The sequence below is a fragment of the Poeciliopsis prolifica genome, unplaced genomic scaffold, assembly GCF_027474105.1.
Source record: "Poeciliopsis prolifica strain line A6 unplaced genomic scaffold, Auburn_PproV2 SCAFFOLD005, whole genome shotgun sequence".
Lineage (NCBI taxonomy): Eukaryota > Metazoa > Chordata > Actinopteri > Cyprinodontiformes > Poeciliidae > Poeciliopsis > Poeciliopsis prolifica.
In genome coordinates, this window is record NW_026562380.1 from 6,475,254 (window position 1) to 6,487,549 (window position 12,296).

Consider the following 12,296-nt stretch of genomic DNA (forward strand, 5'->3'; position numbering starts at 1 on the left):
ATAATTTAAGACATTTATATCTTCACTGTAGCCTTCTTTGAGAATCACAGCATATATGTTCCAAGAAATGAACTTGGTAGCTATTGAAACACCCTATATCCTGAGAATGTTTCTGTAGATAGAAGAGCTTCTGGACACATAGTAAGCAGCAAAATAACCTTCTTCAGTTACGAAAATATATGACCTTAAAGAAAAGTTTGCTTAGCTGTTGAATAAAACCAAAATTTAGGATATATATTTCTTTAGAATGATAAGATTGGTAAGTTAAATTTTGTCCATGAGGACCACATCTGTGACAGTAAAACAGTTGAATATATGTCTAGCTAAAGGAGAATTGCCAATCATAAGGATATGATTGCATGTAAAATAATGGATGGATGGATGGATGGATGGATGGATGGATGGATGGATGGATGGGATGGATGGATGGATGGATGGATGGATGGATGGATGGATGGATGGATGGATGGATGGATGGATGGATGGATGGATGGATGGATGGATGGATGGATGGACGGATGGATGGACGGATGGATGGATGGACGGATGTTGTCAACACATTTTCTTTAGAGATTTTTGTTTTTATGAAGCTTTAAAGAAAACTTATAACTAATCTTATTTTTAAAAACTGAACAAAAACATGAACCTGATGGCTGACTTGTTAGAGTTGATCCTTCATTGCAGAGCACATTAAAGCATTGTGCAAAGTTGCAGCTCACATGAGCAAATGCCACAATCCTTCACGTGTTTGTCTAGAAAGCTGTATACTGAGAGCACACTTGTTCAACCATCTGTACTGGGATTTATCGTCTACATCTATATTTATTCTTAGGATGTAGATTTACGTAAATGCTCATCCAACCACTCAGTCCTTGTGAAAAAACAACAACAAACAAAACATGAATGCTGAATGCTGTCAGTGAAGGAATCCAGCATATCACATATCTCATTAGGGAATATGTGCATGTGCAGCAATTTACCTACTAGACCATCTGGGACGCTGATTTACCCTTGCACTGCAAGACTAATATTTGGGTTAATTAGCAACTGGAGGAACAAGAGGAAGGGGAAGGCGTTTGGGATGCATGTAGGAAAATTGCTTTGTCTGCTCAATTAAAAACTCTCAAAACAGGACGAGTAACTCCATGCTTCTCGTCTGAAGCTCCACCTCCTGTTCCTTCCAATCGTGGCCGTCATCCTCCTCTGCCATATGCAGTAGCTGTATTTTGCCACCGGGTGGTACACCATGCATGGCTAAGTGAGAGCTGGGGTAATTTTTCTGACAGCTCCTCAGCCTGCTCGTGCCTGCTTCATCCTACCAGTGCAGAGGCAATCTGGAGCCATCAAAACAGCTGGCAGCGCGCCAGGGCCCATCCGTCCCACTGCTCCCACTCACACTCTCACTAATGCCGGTCTTACACAAAAGAACACAGACAGCCAAAGAATGAAAGTTGGACAGACAAGCAGAGATGTCAGAAGACTTTCAAGTGTTGAGAGAGATGACAGAAGGTCAAGATAGAGGAAATTTCAGAAGCTTCGAGTGCAAAGCTTGTTGAATTTGTTGTTTTCTCTTTCTGATTTTAGACAAAGCATTTTACGGGAATTTAAATTCAAAAACAATTTCAGAGAAGTAACTTTTTTTTTTTCTTGACCAGTTTCTTTGTTAAATAATTCCTGTCAGCTAGAATAAAAATACATGTAAAAACTGTATGAATAAACATAACTGGAAACATCTTTATAGGACAGAGAATTTTTTATCTTTCTTTCTTATAGAAATAATGCTATTTGAAAATTAAACAGAATTTGATCTTGAGGAAGATATATATCAATGAATATGAACAACAATTTAAGTGACTCAAGGGAAGAAAAAGCATGAAATAATAATAAACAAAAATACCAGGTATTTTCATATTGCTATAAAGCAATCCTACTAACATGCAAAATCAAAACAGAAAAAAATTAACTTCTGACTTCATTGCAATCCTGGACTACTACTTTCTTAGTATTAAGCTGAATAGCCAAAGAGTTGGTACAAGTCACATTGTTAAAATGTTTGTGAATTTTCATAATTTATATTTCAAATTATTATAAACCCTGTTTCCACAATACTGCCACTTTTAAGGCCTAAAAATCAGGGAGTGTGAGAATCAGTCATGAAGTCTACTTTTACTGTGTGTATCATATGTAATGTTTGGTTGAACCAGATTCAAGCAGTGAACACTTAAATCTGTATAAAAAAATCTGAATAAACATGTTTAAAAATATCAACTGTTTTAGGCCTCCCACTTTCAAAATTGCAAGTTGGAGAAACTTGTTTAATGTTCTGAAAAGCAGCAATTTAACTCTCTGCTTCCCATAGAAATCATTTCTGCAGGGTCAGGTGTAACTCTGCTTTAGCCAATACATTTGAGTATAATATTTAGCTATATTGTCCCTTTTCTCTTTTCTGGAGGAGACACACATAAGTATTCTGCACAGGGGCTGGTCATGAATGAATAGTTTGATGAGGCTAATGGCTGGCAGAAGACAGCCAATTTAAGGGCTGGTGTGCATGGTAGACGTGACCAGCAGTGTCTCAGTGGTGCATCAGTCACCTATCACTCAACATGGTCCCGCATTATCCAAAAAAGAATCCTGACTCATTCTGTTGGCATATTTTCTGGCTCTCTATACTCAACTGTACTGTATGTACTGTATCTGTTATTCCTTATTTATTGGCTGTATTTGATTTGGTGAAGTTTATTACATCAGACAAAGTAATGACCTCAATGACTGGCTTTTGAAATTCAAGATGAACTGAAAACATTAACCATTTAATAAAAAGCTACTTATGTATTGTCAATATTCACTGCACAACTGCTATTTGTTGCCTTTAAAATTATCATGATTCTTTTCATAAATGCAACAATGTTTTGAAAACATTTAAGGTTTTGAAGGCGGTTCATATATAAAGATAGCGTCAGCTGCTGGAGCTTCTGGCTAGACGTCGAGGTTAGAAATCTCCATTTCCTATTTCTTCATTCTGATGCATAATTTCAACTTGAACAAGTTATCTTCAGCATACAAAGTTCACTAAATGTACTCAACTGTTGTTATATATTTGGCTGCCTTGCTGATTGTATTTGTAGCTGCAAAATAATCATCAGTGGTTCTCTCTTCCTTTTGTGATTTTGTGTGCATGGATAATCATTTATTGGCAAGTGAAAATCTGGTCCTGAGAATTTCCCCTGCAGTCACACTTATGACATACAGAAATATATATGTTTTTGCAGGTGAATAAAACTGAATAGATGCAATTTTATCTCAAGATGTCAGATATCCTGTTAGGTTTACATGCTTTGCAATTCCAAAGAATTCACAACAAAAAATACACTTGTCAGTTACCTTGAGTTGATTTAAAACAAGGCAAAAAACATTTTTATTTGAGGTTGTCTATTCTTAAATTTTGAATTCTGAATTTTTACTTTGTTTTTTCATGTTTTTTCAAAAAATTCATCCAACAGAAATATATGCTAATAATCTTGATTATGCATGCACTTTATAATCAAGGTGAGTCAGCCTACTACGAAAAATGCATAAGAGAGAGACAGCTAAATACCTAGTGCACAATGATTGACCTGGTGCACAGTAACATGTTCCAGCTCTCTTCTCAGGGTTTTGGCCCCAGGCATCTGTTCCAAGCACTTTCCTGCCGTCTCCCACTGCCCCTGCTCTCTCCAGCACCAATCTGCTTGATCTTTTATTATTATTTGTTGTGATTATTTTTATTTTATTATTATTATCATTTTTATTTAATTACTATCTTCTTGTATGTTGTTTTTAACTCTCTTGTACAAGCACTCTGAATTGTCTTTGGGTTGAAAGGTGTAATATAACTAAAGTTGCCTTGCCTTGCCTTATATGAATAAAGACTATCCCAAATGAGGATTCCAAAGTTATAAAGGTTAAAAGGAAGAAAAAGCCCTACCTCTTTCACAGGAGCGTCCCAAGTATCCAGTTCCAGAGCAGTCGCAAACATAGCGGTTCCAGCCCTCTCTGCAGACCCCATTGTTTTGGCAGGGGTTGCTCAAGCACTGCTTAGGAGGCTCTTTAGAGCATGAGGGTTTGACCCCAGCAGCCTTCTGGATCTCTGCAAGACGTCGCACATCCTTACTCTGTCCGTCGATAAATAAATCTCGAATGCAGCCCACATAGCCATAGTTGAGCAATGCTGTCCACACCTCAGTGGGGAACACGAGGCCCATCTTATTCTCTGGCAGACCCCCAAGGTACAGATTGTCATCCAAGTCCAAGATCTCACTTTCTCCAGGAGCTGTGTAAGCAGTACGAAGGGTATTGATGGAGATAGTACCTAAAAAGTAAGCAATAAAAACATACAGTTGGATGAATAAAACCTGTTATGCAAGGCTGTGCATCAGATTACAAAATATATTGATGTCTTTGGATGCAAAAAAACCCAGTTTGGTCAAGATACAAACTTACAAGGAATGCCTGCTTCAACCCAGTTTAATGAAGAAATTAGCTTAATTAGGGTTATATATCTGAACAGGGTCAGGATTTTCTTCATTTAGAATGATGGATGACTGTTTGATAAAAGTTATTAATCACAGGCTGCTGGTCAATTAGAAATCTAATCTGGGATCCCTGAGAGTATCCTCTCCATTTTCCTTGGATTTCCCCTAATAAATCTTCTTTATCTATAAAGCTGTGGTCATAAAAAGAAAAGTAAGGAAAAGAAAAATCATCACCCTCTTTATCATTGCAGACGTCCTCTACCACCACCCTGTTCAAAAAAAGTGGGGGTGGGGGACAACATCGTAACCATCTTTTTGAACTTGATTAACAGACTGCAGGCTGTGGTTTTTTCACCCTGTCTGTGCCTCTCTAACACATAAACCTGCAGTGGGAGTTTGTGTGTTTCTTGGCCATGATTTATCACTCTCATTCAGGTTTAATTCTCGATCTGGAGCACCGTAAACAACAGCGGACATGACTGGACTGTAAAGCTTCAAAAAAGGGGAAGGCCTTACTGTGGGACTCAGACCGAGTGATTAATTTGTATATGGATCTGTCACTCTGAGAGTAGGACCCATTGTGGACTTTAATTAATGGCGGCTGCCTCGTCTGCCCGCATCCACATCGAGTAATCCATACGCTGTGCTGCCGAAAATCAGCACAAGCATTGGTAGAAAAAAAAGTAGGCTAAGGATGCTCAAAACTACAATTGCCATAAAGTTATAATTTACATTTTGAGTAGCGGAGGCATGCCTTGGCAGATATGAAAGAGCTATTAGCAGACTGCTTTGGGCTAAATGGCAAGACTCCAGTGTGTGTGATAGGACCACAGCTTCAGATGACTTTTCAAGTCAAACTGCTTGTGGTTGGAAACAAGCCCTGAGCCACACATACATTTTCAATACAGCTAGTTGACATAATTAAAAATCATAATTAGACATTAAAATGGGCTTTTCACATTTCATTACAACAATTGTTAGCATGTATGACTGTATAAATCACAATTATGTAATTAATGCATTTCATTTATTTTTGCACTTTTGTCATTGCATGTTTTTTCAAAAAATTCATCCAACAGAAATTAAGCTCTTTAGAAATAAAATATATGCTAATAATCTTGATTATGCATGCACTTTATAATCAAGGTGAGTCAGCCTACTACGAAAAATGCATAAGAGAGAGACAGCTAAATACCTAGTGCACAATGATTAACCTGGTGCACAGTAACATGTTCCAGCTCTCTTCTCAGGGTTTTGGCCCCAGGCATCTGTTCCAAGCACTTTCCTGTCGTCACCCACTGCCCCTGCTCTCTCCAGCACCAGCTGTTGAGACTTCTAAGCTCTGCACACTTGGCATGGGCCACCCGTCATGCAGCCAGAACAGCTCCCTTCAGGTTACAGCTAACGAGCTCACTACATCAAACTCATTAGTGAGAAAACTTTTCCCAGACTGCAGGTGCCCATCTGAAGAATAAACATCACTACGATCAGGATGAATTGTGACATAAGTGTCTACCCTCTCAGTTTTGACATATCTCACCCTGTGGAAGTAGGAAGTGATTTGGATGATTGGTCTGTGAATAATACATTTACAAAGTAAATACTGAAGGGGTCATTATCAAGCTAATAGCCCCTCAACGTAATCGGGCCATATCTATACTTACTGGAAGTCTCAAAGTCATTTACATTCATAGGCAACAAGCTAAGAAATTGTGTTCTTAGACTATGCTGTTCTAAACTGATCTTGGCTCAAGCTGATGCAAGTGGAAGATTGATGCCTCCATCACTGAGGCCTCAGACTCTGGGTTCTCTGCTCACTTGTCATAGTCCTCCAAGGAATTGTGTGAACATAGTCAAACTATGTTATGCCTGAAGCCACACCAGAATCCTATGGACACATGAGCCAGTGACTGGCAAGAACTATGGGAAGCGCAACACATATATAAAGACTGAAGGACAGGAAGTGTTTGTGATATTAGTGGCTGAAATGGGTATATGGGAACAATTTATTTGAGCAAATCTATTAATGGACGAAAAAGAGTAATAAGTGATTTATATGGTGACTTAATGACAAACACAGAAATTATATGGCTGCAAAAGTAGCTGTGCACTTAGTTCAGGACTTTAACTGGACAATTTTAAGATATGAATATGCTTAGATCTAAACTAGGTATGTCCAGTTCCACTCATCCAGGCATGCTGCCCTACTGAACTAAGATGTAACGTTACTTCAACAAAGCTGATTCCAATGTCAAAATTACAGTCTAAGCCTGTCACCTGTCTCTGCTCAAGAATCACTCATGTTTTTTAACCGTGTTCAATCAGGACAATATCTGAATCTGAAACATGTAGGACACTGCTGGAGACTGACTTTGTAAACTATGGAACTTAACAATTTTCTGTTGCCCTCGTTAAAGGATAACAAGGCTATTATCCTGTTGGAAAATAAACTTCTGCGCCAGTTTCATGTCTTCAGTTTTTCTTTCAGAATTCTTCTGTATTGAGCAAAATTCATCCTCCAAAGTTCTCTGACCAGTTTCTCTGATTACTGATTAGGTGAGTTAAGGCAATTGGTTGCACTTGATTATATTAAGGACACATTTCTATTTCTCTCTCTCCATCTCTATTTCACTCTCACCTGCCTGCAAGGAGCACTTTATTACCTAACCGTATCACAGGGGTCCAAAAGACAGCTTATATCTCTCTCATACCTTCTGCATCAGCAGACTGGCTGAACTTGGCATGAGATCCTGTAACCCCACTCACACATCCCCAAAACATGTTAGACAGGGGATTACTGCAATCCAGTTAGGGTGGTACAGTCAAGTCTCCCCGATGTGATTGGATTCTCAGAGGGAAAAGAAGCCAGTAAGGTGGCTGTGAGGATGAAGAAAGTGTTCTCTACATTTCTGCTTGCTCTGTACCTGTTCCTTTACTCTTTGTGGGCATGTTTCAGTTTGAAGCAGTGGTGTGTCTGTGTGTCCTCAGCTGAATCTCTATGTGATGTCCCCAGTGAGAAACCTCAAGTACTTCCAGCCAAGAAACCCTTACTTAAAAGCACCGTGTCTTGTAGCATCACTAATGCAATAAGGTTAGAGTATGACTTTTAAAAGCAGACGTCAATTTGCCAGTTTGGTTCCCATTCGAAGAAGCCAGTTTGGGAAGAGATCATTATTTGGAAAAGTCATAGTTGCTGGAAATGTTGCTAATAAAGGACCAAGGTGTGAATACTTGTTTCAGGTAGTGTGTATTGATAAAACACAGTACATAGATGAAAAGCTTTGTGCATTGTGCTTTCAAGAGACTTAAATAACAATAATAATAAATTATTTTCTTAAGATTTAAAATTATCTATCTTCAGTCAAATATTAAAAAGTACATGACAAGGACACTGCAGTGTGAAGGATGGCTAGCCCTTAAGAACAAGAGAAGGACAGGGAATTTATTCACTTTTACATGCAACTCTCAAAAGATGGCAAATATTTTATATACCGGCTTGGATAGGGCTTTCTGTCTGAAGGAGTGGGTGTTATGTTATTCTTATGCTACAGAATTCTTGTGTTGTTTTTGTTGTGACGGCATTTCTGGATTTAGGAAGGTTCTTGATTTTGAATCTAATGCTCCATGGCCTCTTGACATGTTGGTCATCAGAAAATTTGAAGAAGATCATGGCAAAGCTACTACCTAATCGTGGCCACATCAAGTTGGCAGTACTCCAAGTTGTCACACTTTTGTTCATGGCTACTAAGCAGATTAGGTTTCCACCACTGATCTGGCTGCAACAAGAAACATTTGTTGCACTTAAAATTAAGAATTTATGGAAAAAAGCAGACATCTATTTGCCTGTTTGATTCCCATTGGAAGAAACCAATAAATCAAATTGGGAAGAGATCATTCTCAATTTGAATGAGCTCCCAGTGGAGAAGAGCTTCTAGCTGTGCATACATCTCCAAATTGCATTTGCTCTGGTATTCTCAGAGCAAATGTAATACCTCTGATGGCAGCACTATGATAATTTTTTTTAAAAAAGCATAAGGGGAAGAAGTATGTGGTGATATCACAGTAGGCTCATGCTCGCCTTTATATTGAAATGAGGTCTTCTGTCCTACTTTAACACAGTCTTGGACAGCCTGGAGTCTGTGGGCAGTTTTAATCTGATGTAAAACTGTATGATATTTGTACCTTATTTAGCCATTAGGTTTGTATGCTTTGGATTGATGGCTCTATTGCATAAAGTATTTTTTTCTGTCCCCTTTACACTCTATGGCATGAACACTTTGCTACCAGACTTGAAGAGAAGAACAACAGTTACTCTGAAATGTCATTAGTGTACAGCTCAGCACTGTGCAGCAACCGTCTTAGTCCTGGGAGAGACCACCTCCTGTTTCCATGGAAACTTAGGCAGAGTAGACAGAGAGCGGTGAGTAAAGGGAACTTGACGAGGGCTCGAGGTTGTGTGTGGATGTGTTAGTGTAAGTGAATGTGAGTAAGTATGTGGGGGTGGATGATAGGAGGGTACTAGACAGATAATGAACACAATCTAATTTAGCAAGACATTGTTTCTTATAGTTTGGTCTACCGTAACTAAATGTTGGAAATTTATGTTTTCAGCAAAGTCAGTTTTCCATTTTCTCTAAAATAAAAAAAAAAAAATAATAAAAAAAAACACTTTGTGACTATTTTTATAACATGCAAAAAATTGGAGGTCAATATATATTTGATTTTAAGAAAAATCTAAATACTTAATTTGACTAACACATATACTATATTAATTTTAAATAAAAGATGATCATGATTTTGACTGTGTTTGAAAGCTCAATTCATAACTGAAACCAAATATTGCTTTGGGGGATAATGAAACAGTTTAATCTAATTTCCACCTCTTGAGATGAAGTAGAAAACATGGTCAAAGGGCATATCTAATTTGCAGCATGACATTGCTAGACCCTGGCTTTAAGCTCACACTAACAAATTGCTGCTTCAATAAGCAACTCAAAATAGATTAGAGCGGGGTAGCCTCAGTCTTAGAGGACATGTTGGGCAAATAGTTATTCTGCTTTAAACACGTGTCTGGGATCCCAGGATTGATTGATTGAAGTTGAATTACTGATATCAAAACTGCATTTCAGAAATATTGAAAAGAATGCAATAAGCTTTAACTGGAAACTTAAGACAATGAATGATCCATATTTTTATTTTTTGCTAAAAGAAATACAAAGCTTTGTACCAGGTTAAAAAAAATATCAAAAAGTGTACAGCTGAGCTTTTGCTCAAAGTTTAAAATGAACTCAAAAGCAACTCAAAATATATTTCAGACACAATACACTTTTTCAGTTTTTATAATTTTAGTCTGATATAATTAAACTAAGTCCCAATACTTTTAAATATACTAAGATTCACAGAAAATTATTTCACAAAGGAATACATCACTTAGAGCCTTCTACATTTTTAAGTTTAGAAGTTAAATTTTGCATAATTTTAGTAATATTGAATAGTTTGCAAGTTTTCCCCACTAATATTGTTTGTCTAATTTGCAATTTTTTTACATACAGACTATACATTCTTTAAAGGTCTTGAAAATTACCTGATCTTCCATCTCGCTGGAAGTCCACATGGTACCATTCACCATCATTGACTTTTTTATTCACTGCTTTGGTCTTCGTGGTTCCAGAGCCCATATCTAAAAGCAAGTACAGATGGCCGTCCAGCATCTCAATGGCAAAGAAGTCCACTTTAAGAGTTTGGGGTGCCTTGGAGTCCTTTGGTTGCTGTTTGGGCTTGCCATGACTGAAAAGTAGAAGGCCGTTGGGTTCGGTGGTGCGGAAGTCAAAGGAGATGGACCCCGTCTTTTTGGCGTTCCATTTGTTGAGAATAATATATGACTCAGGTGTCTCAAAGGTGATGGGGTCCAGAGTGGCTACATTCTCACATTTAAAGGCCACAGTGCCATGGATTTTCATCTTGGGGTCACCCTGTTTAGCCAGCCTAGACAACTCGAGCCTCACATCGTTGTTTTTATAAACAACCTGAAGAGGAGAAGGAGAGAATAAAATAAATTTATTTTTCACAGTCATAAAGATATGCAGTACATACAGCCTTGCAAAATGCAACATTATGCAACAACTAATCAGCAGTTATCCATGTGGTTTTTAATCCCAGATGACATGTGATATTTGCCCCCAAAATTAGTCAAGTTTGTCAAACTGTATCTATAGCTAAGGAGCTTCACCTACATAGAACCAAATTCCTCACACTTCTCTAGACTTTCTATTACTTCACAACAAGTGCACAGAGTATGCTGACTGGAAAGGAAGGGAAAAAAGCAATGCATCTCTTTTGATTTTCACTACCGGAAAAACAAGTGAAGATCATTGATAATGGTTTAGAGGGTAAATTTAGGTAAAATATCTTTAGAGTGCATGTGAGAATTGAGAGGAAAGGGATAAATCTAAACTACAGTCTTGTTCACAGGTCTTGTGTAAAATGGTGATTAAAGCCCTGGTTGGAGCTGTAATTATAAAAAAAGTGGGCAGATGATGGATATGCCTTTCAAAAAACGAGTGCATGAGCTTACTCATCCACTCTGCAGCACTCAGTATCTTGCACTCAATTTAGAAAATTGATTAGGTGAAGATCTTTACAGATTTTAATTCTACAAACTTTATACAGTATTTGTTTCAGGTAAAGCTCTGAGACAATATGACCCAGACCAGGTTTAGCATCAGTGGGACATGTGTCATGAAGTACTTTTGTATGAAAAAATAGAATAAAATTGTGAGCTCTAGCTGTTTCAGAAAGAGGGTAGGAATTCAATATCATTCATTTTTAATGCCAGCTTTAACCTATTTAATGTTATTGGGGTCATTTTAAACTGAGGTGTACATATTGATTATGTCACTTGTAAATGCGATTTTAAACACATTGTAACAATTTTGGGTGTTGTAATTATGCAATACTTTACAAGGCTAAATCATTAAACCTCGATAAAATACATTGGCAATTGTGGCTGTAATGTAACAAAATGTAAAATAAGAAGTTTTGTGGTTGTGAGTACATCTGCAAGACATTTCATGTATTAGCAATTACAATGGCTTATGAAAGTTTATTTAATTTTTTAAACAAATTTAGAATGTGAGGTTAAATGTCATGGAATTCTTTTGTAAATGTCAGTGAATGTTTCTGAATAAAATAACCACTGCTATTGATCAGAACATTGTACTGTGAACTAAGTAGGTAACCACAGTGTGCTTAGTTACACACTCAGTGGCAGATTAATGTAATTGGCAACAGTCTTGAAATAAATAAATAAAATAAAACACAGCCACAACCTCGTAATTATCCAATTTTCATGTCTGCTGCAATTATGCAGCTGCCATTGCAGGAATCTGTGTACTTATGAGTAATTTCCATATGGGAAACTAATTAACATTTAGACAAATGTCAAAATGATTAATTAAAACATCAATGTGCTCTTCCCCTTTTCACCTCAAAGAAATAGACACACAAGCTTAAATGTGTGTCAATCGGTTTGCAAATCAAACATTCGGAAGAGTAGAAATTTATTGTGGAGGAAACAAAACTAATGAAAATGAAGAAGGAGAAAAAACAAACATTCTTTTTTTTTGCAAAAGATATGAACTACAAGCTCAAAGATAAGTTGTATTGTTGCATCTATATTTGGGTCAAATCAAATAAACGTCACTTTAAAGAAAGAAAAATAGCCTTGTTATGGTATTTCTTGGTATGGAAATGCTTCACATGAAATTGGGGACACTTGCAATG

General features: G+C 37.3%; 1 protein-coding gene across 15 annotated transcripts in view; it reads right to left on the reverse strand.

Moving 5' to 3' along the window:
- Positions 1–12,296, reverse strand: part of LOC129359565 (neurexin-1a) — a 245,119-nt gene that overhangs the window by 142,636 nt on the left and 90,187 nt on the right. For all 15 annotated transcript variants that reach the window (XM_055029224.1, XM_055029228.1, XM_055029225.1 and 12 more), the window contains 2 exons: positions 10,099–10,540; positions 3,968–4,351 (listed from right to left, as the gene is read on the reverse strand). In XM_055029224.1, coding sequence (XP_054885199.1) covers positions 3,968–4,351; positions 10,099–10,540 — 826 coding nt within the window. The remainder of the gene's footprint in view (positions 1–3,967; positions 4,352–10,098; positions 10,541–12,296) is intronic.